This window comes from Chanodichthys erythropterus, chromosome 10, assembly GCF_024489055.1.
Source record: "Chanodichthys erythropterus isolate Z2021 chromosome 10, ASM2448905v1, whole genome shotgun sequence".
NCBI lineage: Eukaryota > Metazoa > Chordata > Actinopteri > Cypriniformes > Xenocyprididae > Chanodichthys > Chanodichthys erythropterus.
The window spans coordinates 16,821,319-16,845,413 of record NC_090230.1 but is presented as its reverse complement, the minus strand read 5'-3'; the positions used below and the strand labels follow the sequence as shown (position 1 = coordinate 16,845,413).

The window sequence follows — 24,095 nt, the reverse complement described above, 5'->3', positions numbered from 1 at the left end:
AAAGGATTTGTTCACTTAAGAATTCAAATTTCCTGATAATTTACTCAACCCCATGTCAGAAAGTTTACTTTTATGAAGAAAGAAAGACATGAACATCTTTCATGTCTTTCTTTCTTCATCCGAAAAGAAATTATGGTTTTTGAGGAAAACATTCCAGGATTTTTCTCCATATAGTGGACTTCAACAGTTACCAACAGGTTGAAGGTACAAACTGCAGTTTCAGTGCAGATTCAAAGGGCTTTACATGATCCCAGACGAGGAATAAGGCTCTTATCTAGAGAAACAATCTGTCATTTTCTAAGAAAAAAATAAAAAATGCATATACTTTTTAATCACAAATGCTCATCTTGCACTGCTCTGCGATCAGCCACGCATTACGCAATCACGTTGGAAAGGTCACGTGTGACGTATACGGAAGTACCGTGGTAGGGTGAAAAACTCCATATTATTATCTCCTCCAACTTCAAAATCGTCCAACATCGTTGTTTTACTTTTTTTTTGTAAAGGCCATTTGACTTAGTCTTTCCCTGATTGCTTTGCAACAGTGGTGTATAAAGTACTCGAAAACCATACCTGAGTAAAAGTATAGATATCTTGCCAGAAAATGACTTTGGTAGAAGTTAAAGTTGCTGTTTAGAATGTTACTTGAGTAAAAGTTTTAAAGTTATATATTTTTTGTACTTAAGTATGAAAAGTATTTTTTTGATATTAAATGTACTTAAGCATTGAAAGTACAAGTAAATGTAAAATACAAAAGGAGCAAAAAAATATTAAAAATTGTTCTATACACAGTTTGAGCAGCAAGATTGTGTTCAGTTTTAACTCTCTTACATTTTGTTTCTTTAAATTGGCTAAAGGTTTATTGTAATTTTTTACATAAAAAATACTAATATATTAATTATACATTGATGATTCGTTCATGTTAATTTATAGTGCATAACTAATGCAAGAGACAACTTTAAAATGTTAAAATGTAAATGATGAATTAAAAATGAACAATACTTTTATTAACCTTATTTAATGTTACAAATGTACTCTTATTGTAAAATGTTACTATTTCATATAAATCCAAACAGTCATGCTTAAAAATTACCATCTTTACACACAAAGGCATAGCATGGGTCCATTATATGTGTACTTTCACACATTATTTGGCTGTATTTCAGAAAAATTGATGATTATCTAATCAAAATATGTGTTACAGTGCCGATAAAAACTGAAATTGAATAGGCTACATTTCTGATTTGTTAAGCTTCTGTCGCTGTATGAGAATACAGTTTAAATATGCAACTTCGCCTGGATAATGAATGCATAACAGCGAACAAATAGTTATAAACTAATGCAAATGAATGGTAACAATCTTGACATTAAACAGTTGGTGTTTTTTTTTGTCACATTGTTTTAACCGCTTGAGGTTACTACTAATGTCTCAGCCTCGACGACAAACATACTGTTCTCCACTAATGCAGCATCTAGTCAACAAACTAATTACTTTATAGTAATATGAAAACATGTACTGTAGTGTACACTGTATAACATACCGTTTCTTTGTCCATTTTAAATCGTTTTGAAGTGACCCGCTCAGTGCAGCGCGCAGCCTCACATCACGTGTCAAAAGAAACCATACGAGGCATCAGTGATAGTTTTTATTTCGCCTCTAGAGGCCGCTCTTGTAATGTCTCATAATCTATGCTCGTAATGACAGCGCACTTCTTGCACTTCTCAGCCGCTCCAGCAATGGACGCAACCCGGAAAATTAAATCAACCGCGGTTGTGCGAGCACTTGTTTGCACATGCTTGCTTGCAGTATGTGTTCTTCCGACTTTATTTTGTAGTAAGTAACGAAAATGCTTTGGGAAAATGTATCGGAGTAAAAGTATATAATTTATTTAGGAAATGTAGTGGATTAAAAGTAAAAGTTGACAGAAATATAAAAACTCAAGTAAAGTACAGATTCTCCCAAAAAATACTTAATTATTACTTCGTTACATTACACCACTGCTTTGCAAACCCTTGTTCGGTACTTCCACCTACATGACGCGTGACCTTTCCAACTTGATTACGTAATGTGTGGTGGATCTAGTGCAAGATGAGCATTTGTGGTTAAAAGGTATATACTTTTTCATTTTCTTTTTTTTTTTTAGAAAATGATCTATCGTTTTGCTAGGTAAGACCCTTATTCCTCATCTGGGATCATGTAGAGCCCTTTGAAGCTGCACTGAAACTGCAATTTGGACCTTCAACCCGTTGGTAACTGTTGCAGTTCACTATATGGAGAAAAATCCTGGAATGTTTTCCTCAAAAACCTTAATTTCTGAAGAAAAAGACAAACTTCTTGGATGACATAGGGGTGAGTAAATTATTAGGACATTTGAATTCTGAAGTGAACTAATCTTTTAATGCATCGCTACACTATTGACAATGAAATTTCAGTGAAACTTAGTCAAAATTTCCCTAATGTGAGTTTTCTTCCTCTTCACCATCCTGCTGAAAAGCAATAAAAGTGAGGAAACCAAGAAATGCATTACTCTGTGAAATTTTGCAGGTGGAATCCATTCATTTTAATAAGAATTTGTGCATTGGGATTTTCGCAAGAGTGAAGGATATCCCTGTGCAGATTTCACTCGTGTTCAAGTTAGCAAATGCAATACGTTCACCAACAGAAACCTGCTTTTATTGAAAGTGACTTGTGTATGAGCTGTATTTCATACATCTGTACGCTGTTGACAAAATTTTTACTGAACCCGTGAATTTTTTGTGAAATTTTGGCAAATTTTCCCTAATGTGACCGGACCTTTCCTCCTCCTTAGTCCTTTTAAAAGCAAAAAAACACAATACTTTCTTAATATGTACCCGGCTTTATCCTGCCCAATTTGTCAGTGTGCGTTTTCGAAATGTTTTGCTACGAGCACATTTGAGTCTTGTACGGCAACAGACCGCATGATTATTTATACGAACATGCGCACACCCAATAACACTGACTCATTTGAGCAGTGTCTTGTTCAAATCTGTTTTGGTTTAGCTGAAGCAGAGCAGACAGCAGCAGCTAACATCCGGCGTATCAACTGTGAGAGGTTTCGTCTCCTCTGGGCCGCCTTTCCGAGCTCCTGGCCTGACAGTTCACGCCACAATTGCCTTATCAAAGACATCAGTGTTATGGAAACATACATCTCGTTACATTAGCTTTGAAGAAATCACTCGCTCACTGATGAAATATGCAAAAAGTATGAAAGGTGATGCTGGGGAGGGGGGTTGACATGACAGCCCATTGCCAGAGGCGCACTTGTTAGAAATGTACACTCCCGAACAAAGAGCTAAGCAGGTTTCACAAGCCATTTAAAACCCTGAGCGTGAGCCATGGGTGAAGTCACGTGATCCATCTTAAATAGTGTGTGTGCATGAGTCTGTATGAGTGTTAATGTGAGAGACAGTGAGTTTCCTATCCAGAAAGCATTTTTAGGCTTTTGAACGCACAAAAATGCAAGGTTTGGATAGACAGAGAACTCTGAATAACTCACCTTTTGTGTAATCTTGTCCTTCATGTCACGTATTTTCCGCTTTGCGTGATCTTTGGCCTTTCAAAAGAGAGAGAAAACTCTAATCAATAACTGAACTACAAAAAAAAAAAAAAAAGAAACTAACAAAGAAATGTTGAAAAAGGGAAAAGTGAATCATATTAAAGGGATAGTTCACCCAAAAATTCAAATTGTCATTATTTAAACCTCTATGATTTTTTCTTCTTCTGCGGAACATAAAAGAAGATATTTTGAGAACTGTCTTAGTGTTTTTTTTTGGTCCATACAATGAAAATCAATGGGCTCCAAGGTCGCTTGGTTTCCAACGTTCTTCAAAATATATTCTTTCATGTTCAACGGAACAAAGAAAGAAATTTGACTTTGTGCTTTTTATTAGGGTGTGGTCACACAAAATCCAGTAATTTCACTAAGAATCTGCACGACTGGGATTGTCGTGTGAGAGCGAATTAGTTCCCAATGCAAATGTCAGTTGTATTCAAGTTAGTCATGCAAATTTTCGTTGACCAACGGAAAGCTGTTTGGTTTGAAAGGCTCTTCTGTGTGAGCTGTGCTTCATTAATCAATATACTATTGACAATGTTATATTATCACAAAATATCTGCAAAATTTTGGCTGGAATTTTGCTAATGTGACTGCACAATAACTTAATCAAATGACTGTCATGTTTTAAACAATAGCATTCAAGAGTGTGGTGAATTACTAAATTCAGGCCAGAAATTCAAGCCCCCCTTTTTCACGTTATGCACTGATTTTGAGGAAAAAACGTTAAATATTTTTCTTTACCAAAATGTAAAAATTTAACAAAAAGACCAAAAATTCTAATTTATGTAAGGACATGCGAATTCTAGTTACTAAAATATTGGTTAATCAGGTTGAAAGCATTTATATACATAAATACAATGGAACACAAAATAAAATATTTTGAAGAACTGGGAACCAAACAACATTGGCCACTGACTTTCACATACAGCTCTGGAAAAAATTAAGAGACCACTTACCATTGATTTCTGGACTTGGAGTGGTCTCTTAATATTTTCCAGAGCTGCATATAACAATATAGGTTATAATATGTGACCCGTGCTGACAAAAATGAGTCGCAATAAGCAAATTTTCAAAAATTAGTTATTGTTATTCTCTATTAAAAGACCTTCAAAATGATGATGAAAATGACTGAGCTTCAAGTTTTCTGAATGTTCTGAAACAAAATCACCTTGCAACCATACCTTAAAATCCATGGTAATAACACCAAATTTGGCACAAACCCAGTCAAAACCCATATCTATAGGAAAAAAATATATATCCAACTTTTTTTCCCCCCATGATTTACAATTGTTTGATTAACATTAATGATACAGACAGCCTATATATTAAGATCTAACATGAGTAAGATCGATTTGTTTACATCAGCATGAGTTTGAAAATCACATTTTCATTGGCTCATACTCATGCCATTGAGAATTCGCTATGTATATTCACAAAGTTGGAATGCTGCGCTTTACAACGATACCAAACTTGTGCTGAGAGGAAACGCCAGTCATCGAGAAGCGAGCAGAGAAAAACTGCATTTTTCAAGGTTAAAGGAAAGGTACTCCTCTCAGAAAATGTAAAAATTAAGATACTTTTAGATGTTTAATTGCTATTTGGAGCATTGGGATCACTAGACGAGGGCTTAATGAACCTTAGTTTTGACCAAAATCGACATTTCTCACTTGTTTTGCCTGTAGCTCGACATTAGCCTGTGCGTATTCCGACTCATTTTGCCAGCACAGGTACGTTTAACAAAATATCTTTAATGTTCCACAGAAGAAAGTCATACAAGTTTGGAGCGACAAGAATGTTAATAAATGATGACAGAATTTTTTGGCGAACCTGACCTTTTAAAATTTAAATACTTGTTCATGTAAACATTGTTTCTTGCAATATGAATCACCATAGTGTAATCCCACATCTGCTTATAGCAAATATTGTTTTTATAAATCCAAGGTCAGAATAGCTATTTCTTGTATGATCTTACCATCTGAAGGTTTTTCACAACTGGTTTTGCCCTCTGCCGCTATGGAGAAGAAAACATACACATTTTAAGAGAACTTGCCAGCATTTTTCGTAAGACGTTTGCTGAATTCATCTCACATAAAATAAACACGCATTTACTGTCACAAATCATTAACGGCTGAATAAACACCTTGTTCCTCAAGTCAAAACGTTTGTTTTGCCCCAAAGCAATGAGAAACACCTTTGCCATTAAAACGAACTATTAAACAGGTCTGGTCCCTTTATACGAGTATGGAACCAGGCTCTAGGAAGTTCTTATTGAATGGTATGTTCTTGTCTGATTTTATCTCTCGTTCACGGGTAACATCGGTCTTTACCAGATGAATGCTACAAGGCTAACACGCTAAACCTCTGAAATGCACGGGATGCTGCCGAGTTTACATCCAAAAGCCTTGACCGACATGATGGCGCTGCGGCCCTTTCTTATGGATTTGTGTCAGTCAGAGGATGTGAACTTTATACAAAACCTTTTGAAAAAGGCACTCCAGAGAACTAATTCGGCTCTGGCTGACGGATTAAAGGGGGGGAGAGAACGCAAAGAGACAGTCAAAAAGAAAACAGGCGCGAGAGACAGCGCGGAGAGAGGTGAGAGGAAGACAGCAGAGGGAAGGAGAGAAGAAAAGAGGGCTTTTCTTTTGTTCAATCTATCGAGTAATGGCTGTGTTTCCTGCCAGAAGTCTCGTGTCATCTCCGATGACTGGCTGTCACATCATATCAAGCCTGTCTCAACATCTTAACTGTCCCACGCCACAGTTTTCACCATCTTCCTGGCATCGCATCTCCACTTTCATGCGATTCGCTCAACTGGATATGTTTCATCACCTCATAACCAACGGGAAATAATAAAGGCGCTCAGCTGCTTTGGGCTTAATTATTCAACCGAAATTAACATTAACATTACGAGAAATAAAATTAATAATTGCCAGCTGCTTACCATCTTGGCGTGAATCCACTGTTGATAAGACCTTGAATTACCTAAGAAACAGAACCGCATGAGAGTGTTAATAATAATTTCAGAGCAAAATATTTACAAAAAATATTATTTATAAGAAATTTTATTCATGAAGGATGCATTTAATTTAACAAAAAGAACAGTAAAGACATTTATAATGCTACAAAAGATTTCCAATAAAAGTAAATAGAAATGAAGAATCCTGCATTTCTACAACAATAATACAACAATATTAAGCATCACAACTATTTTCTACATTGATAACAAATCTAAGACTCAAACTTGGTGAAACAGCAACTTTGTTTATTAAAAAATTAGTTTAGATAATTAAGAAAATTCTGTCATCATTTACTCACCGTCATTTCATTTCAAACCTGCATGTCTTTTTTTTTTCTTTTAGTGCTTGACAACTGGTCACTTCTGTTTTATTTGTTTGGAAAAGAGCAGCATGAACCTTCTTCAAGATTTCTTATTTTTAATGTCAGGAAATCAGTAAATAATGACAGAAATTTAAAATGCCTAATGTTATTGTAGCTACTGTGTGAGCTGTTTTCACTCATTGAAAGATGGAGAGGTGGCACTCACTTCCACAGAAGCCCCCCTCTGTGATCTCTTCATAGACGTCTGTAAAGCCCCTTCCTGCGTTTAATTTGGCCAGTCTGCCTTCAATGAACTGCCGCCATAAATTAAAGTATCACAGGTTATTAAGGAAGAAGGGGGATGGAGAACAACACCAAAACAATTCCATCTAGTCTGCTCCAGACGTGGTCACTGTGTGTAATTTACATCAGGTGATGGATTAACATGGCAGAGGAGAATGTTGTGTGAGCAATGCCTTTTGGGAAGTTTAATTTCCTCTCTTGTCACGTAGAGGACATAAAAGGGATCTAATAAATATGCCCATTAAAACTAGGCCTATGACATTTTATTTTCAGAAGTATGAAAATAAATTTGATTTGAAAATATTTATATGTTTATAAGTATAACAAATGTAATAATAGATAACTAAATTTTAAAAATATTTTCTGAATACAAATAACATCCAATCAAACGTCAATCTAGATTTTGTTTTTATGTCAATGTCTCCCAAAGATTGTTTTGGAAGGATGTGGAAACTTATATTTTAAATAAAAGAAATTAACATAATAAATATACTACCGATAAATAATAAAGATATTATGTAAAGGAATATTGATAAAACATATGTAAGGATATTAAAGCATGATACATCATAGAGTCAATAATTTTGCTGGAAAAAAAAAAAAAAAAAGGGTTCTTTGTAAACTATAATTTTATATAAAATTGGACTTCTATTCATATCTACTTTATGTTCTGGTCCATAATCTCAAAAACAAAGCTAAAAGACATTAAGAAATATAATTGTTCTGCAGTTTACAGAAGTTTATTTACTCTTCAAACATTAATGTTATTAAAGTTATTAATGTTACAATGTTTATGTTGTTATAGGATTAAATAATAACATCTAATAAAAGGTACCAGAAAAAAGCTTGTATTTATGCATCTTTTTATATATACTTATGTACTCATATAAAATGTATAAATTAGCACATAGCATGTTTCATTTATTTTATATAACGCATACAAAACATTCTTGAAATGCTTGCATATATACTGATTTAGGAGTGTATGAAAATATGAGTTGTTTCCTCATCTTTTCAGCCAATGTTACCTTGAAGTTGTTCATTGTTATCTGCGGTGGCGCGCACACTCTTCGCTCAAGTCAAAGCGTACTTTTGCCAATGCTTCTTGTTGTACGCAACCAAAGCAAACATTGATCATTACGAAATAAGCTACATGATTTTAGGAAACATGTTTGTAGTAGCAAAAAATAGATACATGTTAAGGGTTAGGAGTTTAACTTAAGTAGAGCATTAAATCAGATGAGCTTTTTGATTTCTGCGCAAGTGCTTTGAACCACTAAGTAGAAAACATTCATTTTAATGGCACCACTGGAGTAACAGTAGGCCAGAACAGGTCTCAGGTGTCCCAGTAACAGGGTGAGGACATCTCTAGGGGTCAGCACCTTTCATTGGACTCTGCTACAGGGTAACTTCATTACAATCTCTTTAATGAGTGATGAGACCACAGGGTTCAGCCTCAGACACCCAATTAGAGCATGTGATCAGGCCAAATTAACACCTATCCAAAACCTCATCCTTCAGTATTGTGTTACAGACACACTCTCGTCCCATTAATTGGACACTGCTCCTACCTGCTTGTTTAGGGGATATTTCAAGGCTGGTATCTAATAGAGCTGGGTATTGACAAATTTCATGATTCGATTTGATTTTGATTCACAAGCGTTCATTATCAGTTCATTTTAATTATATATCAGGTACAGTACATCAATTTTTCTTAAGGAAAAAAAAAATCTCTCTCAACTAATGCTGTAAACTATACAGGGTACTTTTTAAACTGGTACAATACTATAATATTAACAGTTTTTACAGGTTAAGTAAAAAAAAAAAATATATATAATATATGTAATATAATGCATACATATTCAGCACAATGCTCCTCTATAGAGTTTTCAGCTAAATATTGAGCTATGGACATTGAATGGCTTTTCTGAGGTAAATGTTACTTGACATTGTTTACTGTCTTATTGACGTCTTTCCATGGTTGAAACACGGATTGAGCAATTACATGATACATTTTGGTAAGTTGTAATATACTTTCAACATACCTTCTGATGTTCATTCATGTTTATTTCATGCTATAACTAGTAGTAAAGAGGAAGAGATGATTGGTTCAAGTGGCAGCAGTGATCTGTCACGGCATATTAAATAGCATTTTATTGCATAAAGACTGAATTTGAAAGCTAAGACTTTGTTTCACATAAAAAGTAACAAAGCACAAAACTTATTGCGATTAATTGGGATACCAGATGTGCTAAAATTAATGTTTAGCAGGGCTGTCATTACATGATGTGGTGATTAATCTAATTAATCGCAAATTAATCGCACATCAAATTTGGGTGAGAAATTACTCCAAAAAGATAATTTAAAGTCATTATTGTGTAAAGCATCAAATAGACATTACAAAAAAGTAGCTTCACCAAGAAATATTTGAATCAACATTGAATTTATTACACATACTCTTTCGGATCATTAAGTTGAGTAAATAAAGACTGAGTTTTCATTTTTGGGTGAACTATACCTTTAATATTTTTTTATTACAATTTTTTTTTTAATGAAATTATACTCTTAAGTAAGAAACTAAAGCTGCCAGTAGGTGGCGGTAAATGTCTTCATGATTAAGACACTGACTCATTCATTCATTCGATTCGTTGGTTCACAGGATTGGTTTAAAACGCAGATTCAGAAATGACGTAGGTCAGATGACCTACGTAGGTCTGGGGGCGGGGCTAGTGTGTTAAATGCGTTAATTTGAATGTTATTTTTCACCATAATAAATTAATCTAATTAACTCTTTAAATCGTCAGCCCTAATGTTAAAGTTTTTTTCCACACATCAACTGCATAGATTAGAATTCTTGGAATTTAAGTTAATCAAATTAAGAATCAATTGAAATTTAGAAATCACCAGCACTATTTTCTAAGAACAAACACGATGATGGAGTTGGTGACATTCATTTTCTAAATCTCTTTATTTTATAATGTTATACTAAAATTGCAAAAATGTTGCAAAATGCATGAAGGGTAAATCCATTGTAAGCTAGAATATATAATAATAGATCTGTGATATTCACATTTAATTATGACATGAACAAAAGGCATCATTACTAGCTAGCAAAATGTTTCCAAGCAACTAAATTTGCTGAACGCAATTATGCCACATTGAGAAAAAAAACAAAACAAAAGCGCTGCGTCTGAAGGTGTCGAGGGGGTAGTGATGGGAGTCTGGAGGAAGAACCAGTTAACCGGACCCGTGCAGACAGGGAGATGGGGAGATGCCAGAGTGCTGCGAGCTCTCTCTTGTTGGCAGGGTGATCGTGAGTTAGCATCAGGCACTGGAAGACGTGGAGGGGGGGGGGGGAGTTAAGATACAGAAAGCAGGTCGTCGTTGACAGACTACCCCCGCAATCTCTTGGCAGCTAGCCTCCACTCGTTTCTAGGCAGGGCCGGCCTCCAAGCGGATGTGGTTCATGGTCAGAACGGGGCACTGTGGTGCTGGCCTTTTGCAGTACGGCCAAGTTGGAGATAAGGCCTCTCCCGGAGCTACTGCACGGGCGGGAGGTGAAAATGTCTTTGAACTCCTGGTCACTATCTGGGTTTTGGAGGAAACGTTATGTGGATGGTGCATCAAGACGGAGATTGTGATTAAATGCGCAACTGCTCGTTCCGGGTATAAATTAAGACTTTAGCGGAGGGGGAAGGAAAAAGGCTAGGTATCATGGCTAAAAATAGAGCTGGAGGGAGCGATGGTTCAAGTGTAATACAGACAGTAATCCACTTAGTTCCTAAGAGTTATTGTGCAATATGTTGAATGAGTATCTATATAAAATTATACACTTGTCAAGTAAAATCACAAATGAGGAACATTACATATGTGGTTTTGGGTTATTTATGGTTGAGGCTTAAAACTGTGAGCATCTCCTCCATTGTTTCCACTTTACCTGCTTGAAGAGTTGCAGGTTCACGGCCATCTCAAGGAAACTTCTCATGGTGCTGGAGCGGTGTGCCACAAAGCTCTTCTCACAGAAGGTGATTGGCTCTCCCTGGGGAAAAGAAAGCCAGCTTTAATGACTATAGACAGTCCGCTATTGGCTAAAACTCCTGCAAACTGTGCTGCTTCATCCGAGACTCACAGACAGATGTTTTGTTTGACTGCGCTCACTTGTTTATCATTATCACCCGTTGCAATCAATTACATCATTTCAATTTCTCCCCGAGTCACATGAACAGAATACAAATAAAAAGTTGCCAGAAGAGAACTTGTTGGGAGGATAACCTTCGCCTGTATGTGTCAATGGGAAAAGATTTGGAATTTTGTGGGCTTATGGGGTTGAAAATATTTTTTTTATGCAAATCATTTGTAAAATCATCCCTACGTAAATTTTATTGCATTGCCGCATTGAATGAGACTATTTATACAAGAATTTTTTAAAGAACAATTTTCACGGAAATGTCTTTTTGTATCTTTTAACTGTTTGTAAAACAACTCAAACAAATTGCATTTAAGGCAAATATTATACAAGGATGTTTTTAAGAGCAATTCGTTTTGGTTGTTTCTATGTAAACTATTCATAAAACGTTCCAAATGTAAACTGTATTGCATTGTTACATTGAAGACAAGACTTTTCGTAAAACTATTCTTATACGAATTGTACTGCACTGTTGCACTGAATCCAGCTATTTATGCAAGAATGGTTTTAGGTGTATTTTTCACAGAACTTTGATCTTGTTGCTTCTCTATAAACTGTTGTTTCTATAAATCATCACATTGAATTGCGACATTTATCTAAGAACGATTTTAATCATTTTCACAGAACTTGTTTCTATATAAACTGTTTGTAAAACTATTCCAAAGCAAACTGTATTGCATTGTCCCATTGAATAGTTTATGATGGATGGATGGATGCTCTTTCTTGAGCTTCATACTCATTGGTCCCGTTCACTGCCATTATAAAGCTTGGACGCATCAGGATATTTATTAATAGAACTCAGACTGTGTTCATCAGAAAGAAGAAAGTCATATACACCTAGGATGGCTTGAGGGGGAGTACATCTTGGGGTAATTTTCATTTTAAAGTAAACTAATCCTTTAAGAATCAATTTTTACAGAAATTCATTCTGCTTGAGTTTCTCGAACGCAGCTCAATGGCAAGAAAAGCTAGCATTTCAAGCAACTTTTCTTTTTTGTTCTAATAATAATCCAATTATAAACTTGTATAATTCATTTTCACAACAGCCAAGCGGCATGGTTTAAAACCTGTCTGATCTGCGCATTTGTTACCATCGTTCTTGGTGCTTGGGGGTCAATAACAAAAGAGACCCATGAGGTATCACACTACAGTGGCCTATATAAGTCCATGATTGCCAACTCTTGCATGGGAGCTAATTATGATTTCCCTGCATTATTTCATTTACAGTGCAGTTAGATGTCGGTGCTCTGTTAAGACGCTGATGGGAAAGCATATGGGCTCCATAAAGCAGAGCGGTACTTCACACAGATGATTCGTTGCAAATGGAGGAACCTCTTTAGAAATGCAGCACACCGAAGATAAGCCATTATCGTAGAACATGACAGTAATGCTGGTGAAATAGTGGATGTGTAAAATCAAATACCACCATCACATTTCAGATGCATGGAGGCTTTCTTCAAGAAGGAATGCTCTGAAATTAAGCATAAATTATTGATTTAATAATAAAATATTGCAACTAATGCAATGTTTTCAACTAAAAAGCACTGCAATGCTGTCATTTCAAAGACGTAAGGGTGCTTTTTGTCTCTGTAATAACAAAGTGAAATATTAATCAAAATAAAGCAGCACAAAGGCTGATTTTCAATTGTTCAACTTCTCAGACTCTTAATGAGATAGGGCCGACTGTCAAAAGACCGACCCATTTTTGAGCTTGTGTTTTAAGGCAAATACGAAGCAAATGAAAGTGGCGTGACTGAGGGCCTTCTATTCAAAAAAACGAATGAAAACCGCTGTAATTCCATGTAGATTTGCAGACAATGTGCTCAATTGAGGCACTGCTTTGAAGGCTAAGAGTTGCGCAGACTTGACTTCGAGCATGTGTGTATTTTTTTCTAGCGGCGAAAATACAGTTTGTGCACAACCGCTAAAACATTAATAATGTATCTTCGCTCTGTGGGTCTACACAAACCAATTACTCTCTGCCTTGCCAACAAAGATGGCCACATTTGACAAACAGAGAGCACACTTTGTTTTCCTCAACGCCACTCACGTAACCGGGAGGCACATTTCAGGAGTTTAGAGGGTCTGAGAAGACCACGAAGGGCCTGAGACTTCAAAGAGACAGTGCAGGCTTTTCAACATCTGACATTTCGGCTATGCAGACAGGCCCACCTTTCCCTGCACCTGTTTTTCCCTTTCTTTCAGCCTTTCTTTCTCTTGAAATGGTTTTGACTGAAAAAAAAAAAAAAAAATAGGCCACTTCTTAGTTTAAACATGCTTAAAATAAAATAAAATAAAATAAAATACTCTGGTGAAAAAAAAAAAATATTGATGTTTAAACCATTTGACATTGTTGAAACTTGTTGAAAAAGTAAAAAATAAAAATAAAAATTTAATTAATTTAATTTAATTAAAAATAGTAAAATCAACTTATTTGTCACGGACACAAAACAGGCCACTTCTTAGTTTAAGATTTATCTTAAACATGTTTAAAGGGTCATGAAACCCCAAAACACATTTTTTGTGATATGTACAGATATGTACAGGCTGCACATTGCTGATAACACTAAAAGCACTCAGAAATTTTACCGACAAGTGGAAACTGGTTATTTTTGCGTTTTTCTGAGCAATTTAGTTTTTGCGGGTTGAAAAGCAAAGTCAAAGCAACATCACGGAATGTGAGGTCGAAGTACGTCTTCTGAGTGTGTGATTGGCTGCACCAATCTACGTCAGCCGGCACGAGCGCCTTTCTGCATTATTCATGAGAAAGAGCTTGTTCAATCCAATGCCAGAGTATGCATGAGATCGCATTACAGCGTAGAATTCAAACAACATGCAGAGTGCGCATGAGAGTGGTTTCTGTGCGGATCGCAGTGATGAGTTTAACAACGTTCACCACGTGGATCATATAGATCCAGACCAGAGCGAGCGCGTTTCAAGTTTTTATGGACATATTTCATAAACTCATGCTTAAAACATGGACCAACACCGTGTATGTGCACATATTTAATCACATCATCTTCGCATTAAATATATGTGCAAATAAGGACCCTGATACAGCCATACGTATGATCATGAACGAGATCGAGGTATTATTCTGATACACAGAAGACAATAATGTAGACAGAAAATTCAAAAATGTAACTATGCCTTTCTTTCTATGTTAAACTAATGTGTGTTATTTATTCAGAGACTGAAGTGCTCTTAAATGTATTGAAAATATTATTAGACCTGTGTTTCTCCCTCGTCTTCCCCCCTCTACGCTCCCACTTTTCCACAGCTTTACACTCCCATTTCTATAGAATTTTTCTAACTCTGAGGTGTGAAAGACTAGGCTAAAACAGGGGGGTTTCATGACACTTTAAAGTCTACAAAAAAATAAAATAAAATACACTGTTGAAATATATATATATAATTTTTTTTTTTTTTTTTTTTTCACCAATGTCAATTGGTTTATATATATATATATATATATATATATATATATATATATATATATATATATATATATATATATATATATATATATATAAACCAATTGACATTGTTGAAACCTGTTGAAAAATAAAAATCATTTTGAAATGTGATCTTATTCGACAATGACACAAAATAGGACACTTCTTAGTTTAAGGTTTATCTGTAACCTGCTTAACGTCTACATAAAATAAAACATAAAATAAATAAAATAAAAAGCGAACATAAAAAAAAATGCATAGATATTTATAAATGCATATTAATAATTAAGTGATGAATCAAGAAGGTATATGGTGTTGATAAAGTGATGATAAGGTGATATTTCTTACAGGTTTATATCTCAGGGCATCCCGATAGGAGCCAAACAGCGCAGCCTGAGCATGCAGAAAGGCCCGAGCCACCCCACTGCCTGTAGCAGTCGACTGCTTTTTCAGCTTACTCTTCAGACTGGAGACCTAAAAGAAAGAAAGAGAGAGTTAAATTAACACCTCTGAAATAGGTGGAGGAACAGGCAAACCCATTCAGAGTGTGATGTGTCACATTTACAGGTCACCCCCCACCCTAAAAACCAGAGAAAGAAATAAAGAAAAGCCTTCTATCTCTCAAGAGCACCTGCTGCTCTGTTAATTGAAGCAATGGTGTTGTGTGCAGGGGTGGGGCCAGAGAGCAAAATGACTTCTCTCTCACCCTTCTCTTTCTTACTAGCTACTTCCTAAATCTGTAGACGTACATATACTTTCATTATATACTTTACAATGATCTGCCACTGCTCTGCTTTTAGCTCCTTTTTAAAATGAGTCTGATACTGATGAATATCCAATTCTGAATTAAATGGTTTTTTTTGTGGGGCTTAAAAAAATGTAAAGGTAGAAGAAAAGTAATGTCATTAAAAGAGTGAAAAAAAGAGAAGTTTTGCTTTAAATTCTAAGAAATATGTTGTGTACCCAGTGTTGGGCAAAGTTACTTTCAAAAATAATGAGTTACAATATTGCGTTACTCCCGAAAAATTTAACTTAATTGCATTACTTACAGTAGTTACTTTTTATGGCAAGTAATGTGTTTTGTTACTTTTGTGTTAGCTTTTCTCACCTGTGCTGGGCGAGCTTGTTTGTTTCTTAATAAAAAAAACAAACAAACAAAAGTCATTTTTTAGAAAAATGTAAAGGCCCTTTTACACCTTAAGTGAAATAAATAAGCCTCAAGCCATGGGTATACTTCACTTTCCGCAGCCGTACAATTTTTTTCTATACTCGTCACCAGACATCGTGTCATCAACCGGACATTCAGCAGGATCGGAGAAGAAAATAGATACACCAAGAGTTTGCATTTCACTGTTTTTATCCATTTTGAGAAATAGAGAATCTGTTTTTGTGCAAATAAGATGTTTAAAAGGTTACGTCCGTGTTTACGTCCAAAGTTGGCGTTCGTACGTAAACATGGAAGCCTTCACCGAGTTCACTACGTACGACAATATTTCAAATTGTAACTTTATAACATTACAGTTGAACTACTGTAGTCACATTGTCTATTTTAATCATGTTTTTACTACTTTTCTGGACATCAAAAGGTGCAATGATGTCGCTGCCTATGTGTGGTTCAGAAACCCCCGGATTTCACCAAAATTATCCGGGTGTGTCTCATACGTCCTGAAAAGTGAAGCCACGGGCTCTTTGATCGCCCCCTGGAGGCTGGATGCAGTACAGGTCATAAACCCCGCCCTCTCAATGCAGTCGAATGAGACTTCAGTGAAAACTTAAAAATAAAATCTGTTTCAAATAAAAATTTCTGAAAGATGGTTTTGGTCATTTAAGGTAGTTGTTATCACACTGATATATATTCAATTGCTCGTTTTTGTGATAATTTAGATTTTAGCTAGCAATTTGATGCTATAAAAACGGGGCGTGTCGTCATGATTCGAAGTTGATTGACAGCTTGTCTGAGGACTGTCGGAGCTTCGAGGGGAGATTGAAGATGTATTAACTAACTGTTAATTTTCGATTTCTGTGTTATTTAACACCAACAAAATTACTTGTTCAGCAGTAAACTGTACTAACCGACCAACAGGATCTGACGGATCACTGAACCTTTTTTCTGTAACATTAAATATGGGTGTTATAAGCTAATTAATAAATGTTATTAGTGAAGATAACACACCTAATGTTAACCATGTCGGGAAAAAGCAGGTGATCGTTATCTGGCAGTTACTTATTATTTCTATGGGTATAAAATAATAATTAGCAGGACAAAACTAATGATAGCCTACTCTAATTACAGCAATCGATCTCCTGTAATGTTAGTTGAACTTGATTTAAAATGGCAAGACCGTTTCTGACGATTTAGAGTTGTTTCTAGTGGCATATTATATTGATTTTATCTACTGAATTTGCTGTTTCAAAAATATTATTGCTCTAGAAACAGAATAGCCTATTATTTTATAGGTAGAATTTTAAATTGTATATAATTTTTATAGTCTATTTAAAATACATGAATGATGACGCAGTCGTCTGGACGGAAGTTTGATACCGCGACTCCGCCTCCGGCTCCACTGACGATTCCTTCTGCGCATGCCCAAGCTCCAAACTTTTTTTTTTTTTGACGTATTGCGTAACGTGTCAGCACCCATTCATCAGCCCATTTTGGCTTCAGTTCAATACAATGGAAGGAAGCGGCGTTGCGTCGTCCATCTTTTTTTTTTACAGTCTATTAAAATATCTTAATTTGTGTTCCGAAGATGAACAAAGGTCTTACAGGCGTGGAATGACATGAGGGTGAGTAATTAATGACAGAAATGTAATTTTTGGGTGAACTAACTCATATTCACACAGCACACAAAATGCCTCTGAACTCACTCCTGATTTCTCTATAGTTAATGCCGTCATTTGTCAAATAGCATGACCAAAAAGGTCAAGATATTCATGATGCAAAATGACACTACATTTTGAAAAATTTATTTATTAATTAAAATTAAACAAAAATTATTCTAGATAAAATATATTTAAATAGGTTTCATTTATTTGACATTTTAGAGTCATTAAAACTTTTGTTTAAAATGGTATAAAAATAATTAAAAACGTATGAAAATGTGACGTGTTACTTATTTGTAATTGACCCATAAGCCAAAAGAAATATGCACACATATTTATAAATGCATCATACTTATTCATAATAATATAACCATTGCATGTCCCCTCCATATTTTTCCCCATACTCCCAAGCCTTCTGTATTAAAGCATCCAAGCCTGTCATGAGACACAGCAGTGCACGAACACATGGGGATGAACCATGAAGCGGTGCTTGATCCAGGTAATGTAAGGTTAACCAAATTGATTACATATGCTGTGGCGCTCATAACCATCTGCTGGCAATTCATTTGCACGCCTGCAATTGACACTGAGCAGCGTGCATATCAATAATCCATTTAGATTGCTTCATTAGGGAAGATCAAGCAAGGACTATAAACGAGAGCATTTAGGCAGTCCACAGAATACCAAGAGGCAGCTCAGTTAAGGAATGCAGCAAAACCACTTTGGTGAATCGCCACTGACCCTTTTGAATGTGGAAAGAGGTTTTGCATTCTGGATATTCACAGAATGTGGCATTCTTCATATAGAACAAGTTTAATTTTTGTTGCCTTTTGTTCTATTTATCCCTATTGGGACACATCTCTTCTTCACAGTGTCCCTGAGTGGATATGGCTAATACTCAGAAGCATCAAAAAGGAAGTTTAGCGGCGCTAAATTAACAAGTGTCATCTCCATATTCACACTGGCTAAGTGCTTTTATGTTTATGTAAAGTTGGCTCCATATTAATATTTCATGTTGATGCTTTGTCTTTTTTCCCCTCACTTCTCTCGCTCTCCCCAAACAATCCGTTAAACAGTCTACATTTTTGAAGAATCAAAGAAAGCAAAATGCCACTCACACTCAAGAGAACATTCACCATACCCAGTGTGCAAATAAGAGGAGATGAAACAAAAGGTTGTGCACAAGAATGTCTTCAATATTTCTGAATTAAATGTAAGCGTATGTATAATGAAATCAATTTATACAATATTATTTATTATTTATTACTTACAATTATACATCCTCTCTCTCTCTATATTAAATTCACATATATTAAATTAATAAGTATATATGAAGACTTCAGATGCAAAAGCCTCTAAGGGCCATCTGAAATTTTCTTCTAAAATAAGCATTTTTATCAAGCTTGTATGTTAATGTTCAGTTATTTTACTTTAATGGCAATGAAAATGACCTATTAATTGCCATTAAAGTGAAATTACTGAAACTAAACATACAAGCTTGATAAAAATGCTCATTTTAGAAGAAAATTTAATACATTTTTAATAAATTATTCATATACTAATATTTATTTAAACTGGGTGTACGCAAATCCATATAAAATACACACAAACACTTCAATCATGACAACTCTCGAAATAGTTTCAGCATGTTACTGAATATGGCAATGTTAACATATTTGGTTTTGATGGACTATATCTGCGACTCATGCACACACGTTAATGGAACACACACAAATATGGACCTGCTACTGCTAGTAGATACACAGACGTGCTGTAATATATGCTGCTGCAGTATAAATAGACATATATTATATATATATATATATATATATATATATATATATATAAATAAATAAATGTATATATATTTAATACATAAATATTTTATTTATAAATATAATATATGTGTGTGTATTTTCATAAAAAAAAAACTAAATGAAGCAATCTCTTACTGTTCATTACAATGCAATTTTTCCTGTCAATATTCGATTCATAAATCACGTTCACAAATAATGCTGGTGATACACTTCAATTTAATAACTGGGCGGCACAAGCACAGCCAATAATTGATCAGTCAGACTAATTAACTTCTATACTTTGAGTAACGTTAACGAGATGTGAGCGGGTGGGGCATCAGAGGGGAGCTTAGCTCTACAGGTGATAAACCTATTTGGCAGTGACATTTTTTAGTGTAAAGTCATTCAGCCTATAATCGGATCAAAGGGAGAGTCCCCCATTGGGTCCAATTATAACTATGGTATTGTAGGAGGTGGGTAGCAAGGAGGGGGGGGTGGGGGGGTGGGGGGTGACTTGTGTTGAGTTATGATATTCATAATCTATGCAGAGAGGCCTTTCCACTATAGGTCTTCTCCCCATAGCTGTGATCTTTTCAATTTACATCAAGCGAGGATGGCTGAGGATGAAAGTGCAGCCTCCGACTCGCTGAGCCCGTCGAGGGCAAACACAGGGCCTCATTAAACTCTACTGCATGGACTCCCCAACAGGGTTTGAAGTGCGTCAAGTAAAGAGCACGGGGTCAGAGGTGGCCCTGAAAACAGATCTCCATTTAACTCACCAGCTGGAGATGATAATTAGCAGGTGCATCACTGTCTCCTGCTCTAAAGGATGATACCATGGAGATCTGCTCTGCGGTGGGCTTCTATTATACACCTCGAGTTTCAACAGAACACCACTTCTGAGATGCTTGTGCGAACACACACACACACACACACACACACACCGGTCCCTCCTCGAGAGCTGAACTGTTTATGGTCAAGGGATTTTAATTCATTGAACTGGACAAGCCGCAGACAGGCACTACACGCAGTCATGTCCTCACGCATATATTTTACACTTCTCCCAGATTTATAAATGGAGATCTGATGGATTTTACAGCCTAGAGATTTATTTTAAATATATATGCTTGAATATTTTATATTATATTATATATATATATATATATATATATATATATATATATATATATATATATATATATATATATATATATATATATATATATATAGATATATATATATATATATATATAGATATATATATAGATATATATAGATATAGAGATATCTCCAGATCCATCAGATCTCCAGATCGCTATATATTAAATAAGCATGTATGATGATATATTTATCATGTTTATTCATAAATTAATTGTAAGTACAAATAAAGAAGAAAGAAAAAGCATTATGAAATGACCAATTACAAAGATAATCTAGACATGTAAATAAATCAGCTCACAATATTGTCAGGTTACATTGTGACCCTTTTGGAGTATGGCTGAAAGACTTTTTTTTTTTTTTTTTTAAGACAGAGGGAAAAATATGTTTTGTTAAGGATTCTGTCCAGGGATGGAAAGCCGCTGGGAGGCAATTAGAGGACTACAAAGAAAAAGAAATAGATATGAAAATCTTCTGCTTTCTTTTGATGTGCAATAGGCTGAAAAGTAAATGTACACGCTGACTGAATTCACATCCTTTTAGAAAAACACAAAGACAAAGTGTATTTCAACCGTAATGCTAAAGAATCGCTGACAAAACACAGGTCAGTGTCTTTTTCTTAACACAGCATACATTAATTAAGTGAATGAATGAATGATATAAAAGTAATAAAACAATCATTTCCAAAAAATCTTAAAGATTTTTAACAAAATGCAGTTTAGTCTTGTTCTTAATACAATGCATACATTAAGTAAATGAATAAAATAAATAAAAAGTGTATAACTTAATATAAAATTAATAAAACTATCATTATCAAACAAATAAAAAAATGCTTAAAGATTCCTAACAAAACGCAAGGTTAGTGTCTTTTTCTTAATACGCAACATACATTTAAAATAAATCAAGCACTAAATAAATAAATTATATAAAATAAAATAAACCTTTATCAAACAAATAAAATATGGTAAAAAAATGTATTTATAATTATCAGACAGTTAAAAATATATAAACAAGTACGGAACTGAAAGAAACTCCAATACAAATGACCACTCGGTAGTATTCACTAGTTAGCATTCACAAAGCAAATTACTCCATCAATCACTGCTAGTTCATATGCTAACATAAGCATGCTGAATGCGCAAGTTATTTGATTTTGGTATATGGAAGAAAGACTGCAAGTTTGTAAAAAACAAAAATATTAAAACCTGGATTCAAACTCTGGAAATTTTTTAGCGTAAATGTGAATTTAAAACTTGGATTTTTAAAGCATCTGCATGTGATTACAGTCTGACACTCTGCGAATCCAGAGTCTAAAGCAAAAAAGCGCCAATCAAGTACAGTTATTGTTCATCAACAGACCAATAATGGCGGTGCCTTGAGGGCTGGACACTGCATTAGTCCACTGGGAGCGGAAATGAGCGCCACCTGGTCTGCTCTGTCCAGCACACTATGGCACAACTAACTGATCATTTAAGAGGGCCCTGAATGGGCTTGATTTGCGATGCCCTGAAATAGAACAAGCGCTGAAGAACGCAACATTCCCACTTTCCCCAAACAGTAATTGTTTGGTGTGTCAGCTGATGTAGTGCTTGTTTTTGTTTTCTCTCGAATCCCAATTAAACACCATGCCGGGTGATCTCAGTGGAGGCGCGCGGATATTGCGCTCTCTCTGATTAATTTGTTAACCTTCATTTGGTAGCTTAATATACACGAGGTGGGTGTGCAAACTTGAATTTTTGCTGTTGATTGAGAAGGTAAACGATCAAACGGAGGAAGTACAAATATAAGTTGTGTGGAAGAGAGGAATAGGGAGACAACAGGAATGACACGAGCAGCAAAGACAGAGAAACTGGAAAAGTAAACAATAGATCTGGCGTAACTTGAACAAAAGTAATAAAGTCAAAAGGAATATTTTATCAAAACAGTCTCAGGATTGATACAGGACCTGCGAACAGAGAGAATCACATCCAAATAAGACTGCAGCGCTGTTTGGTAGCACAATGGATTCATAATTTTCTATTTTTAGATCGTTTTAATGACTGCACAAGTAAACACGCCATACCCCGCTACCAAATCCAATTATAATTGAATAAAAAAAAAAAAAAAAAAAAAGCAACAGTTTCACAATGTTTAAGGAGAAGGCAAACACCTTCATTTATTTGTGAGAGAGCAAACTCTCCTTTTAACATAATTTCTTTTCTTCCTTTTTTTTTTTTTTGCAAAATCTACAACCACCCATCATTAAAATCTCCTAAATATTTATAAATTCAGTTCTTGATGGCACTAGAAAAACTTCAGCAACAAACACCTTCTAAAAGAAAATCTAGTTAGAAAAATAAAGTTAGCATGAAGAGTTACACAAAAAAAGACATTAAAGTGATTTTTATTTTAATGTTTATATACACAGTGGATATATACACTTCAGAGTGCGATGACATTTTAATCTTATTCTCACACAATGTACAAAATAAAACGTAGTATTTAAAAGCGTTAAATTTATTTTGAACCCTCGTGTGGCACTTTCAGAAAGTGTAGTGATTAAAACTGCAACCCAAAAACACAATCCGTGGACTTTCAACCCCATCCCATCTGATGTTTCCAATAAAAAGGCATGTTTGAAATCACTCAAATGTTCGCCACATCCTTTCTGAGCCGCGGCAATTATTATCTCTATTTGTAAAATCCGTAGGTTTGTGCAGAACGGAATCGCTACTGGCGTGGTAGCATTTCTAATAGTCAATAAATCTAAAATATTATGTGTGAAATTGGGAAAAACTGCCATTAAGTGACAGACAGCAGAGAGCACAGCATAGGGTCCCGTCTGAAAAAAGGGCCAGGTAATTCAGGACAACTGTCACCCCTGACCCGTCTGAAAGCGGGCCTAGTGGTCAGACTCTCCGAATAATAAAGTCCACATGGTTAAAAAAAACACAAAAAAAAAACCTTCAAACACTTAATTAGATGAATCTCAAAAGGTTTGGCTTGAATCAATAAAAGACTTGGGAGGAAAGAAAAGAAAAAAGAAACGCTCCAGGGTCAGTTATATTATATTTTGCTTTATAGTTGTAAAATGCATTGATTTTTGTAGAGGCCAGACATGCTTAAATCTCTGAATTAATGTGTATTTAAATAATGAAAAGCAAAAAAGTGAATCAAATTAATTGATTCAATTAAATTCCATCGATTGGTCCTTTTTTAAACACCAATTTGCACGGCACTTTCGCCATGTGACAGACAATTTAAGAAGGGGTGGGGGGATAAACCCAGAGCTTTTGCTTAAACATATTCCTCGAGTTATGAATTTTAATATCCCCAAAGGTATGATAACCAGAGGGAGAGAAAAATGAATTTTTGCAGTGATAAATATATTATTGTAGGTGACATTTACATTCAGGTGGGGTAATTTAACATGATATGCAGAATATGTTCTATCATTAGTCAATGAAAAATTGCACAAGAGGATCAAAGCAAACAT

At 35.2% G+C, this 24,095-nt stretch overlaps 1 protein-coding gene across 5 annotated transcripts in view; it reads right to left on the bottom strand.

Moving 5' to 3' along the window:
• dennd1b (DENN/MADD domain containing 1B) overlaps positions 1–24,095 on the bottom strand; it is a 108,053-nt gene that overhangs the window by 15,371 nt on the left and 68,587 nt on the right. For 3 of the 5 annotated variants that reach the window (XM_067396286.1, XM_067396287.1, XM_067396291.1), the window contains 7 exons: positions 15,192–15,317; positions 13,561–13,620; positions 11,140–11,241; positions 7,126–7,213; positions 6,523–6,563; positions 5,551–5,589; positions 3,519–3,575 (listed from right to left, as the gene is read on the bottom strand). In XM_067396286.1, coding sequence (XP_067252387.1) covers positions 3,519–3,575; positions 5,551–5,589; positions 6,523–6,563; positions 7,126–7,213; positions 11,140–11,241; positions 13,561–13,620; positions 15,192–15,317 — 513 coding nt within the window. The remainder of the gene's footprint in view (positions 1–3,518; positions 3,576–5,550; positions 5,590–6,522; positions 6,564–7,125; positions 7,214–11,139; positions 11,242–13,560; positions 13,621–15,191; positions 15,318–24,095) is intronic. The other 2 variants (XM_067396288.1, XM_067396289.1) reach the window with 1 other exon arrangement.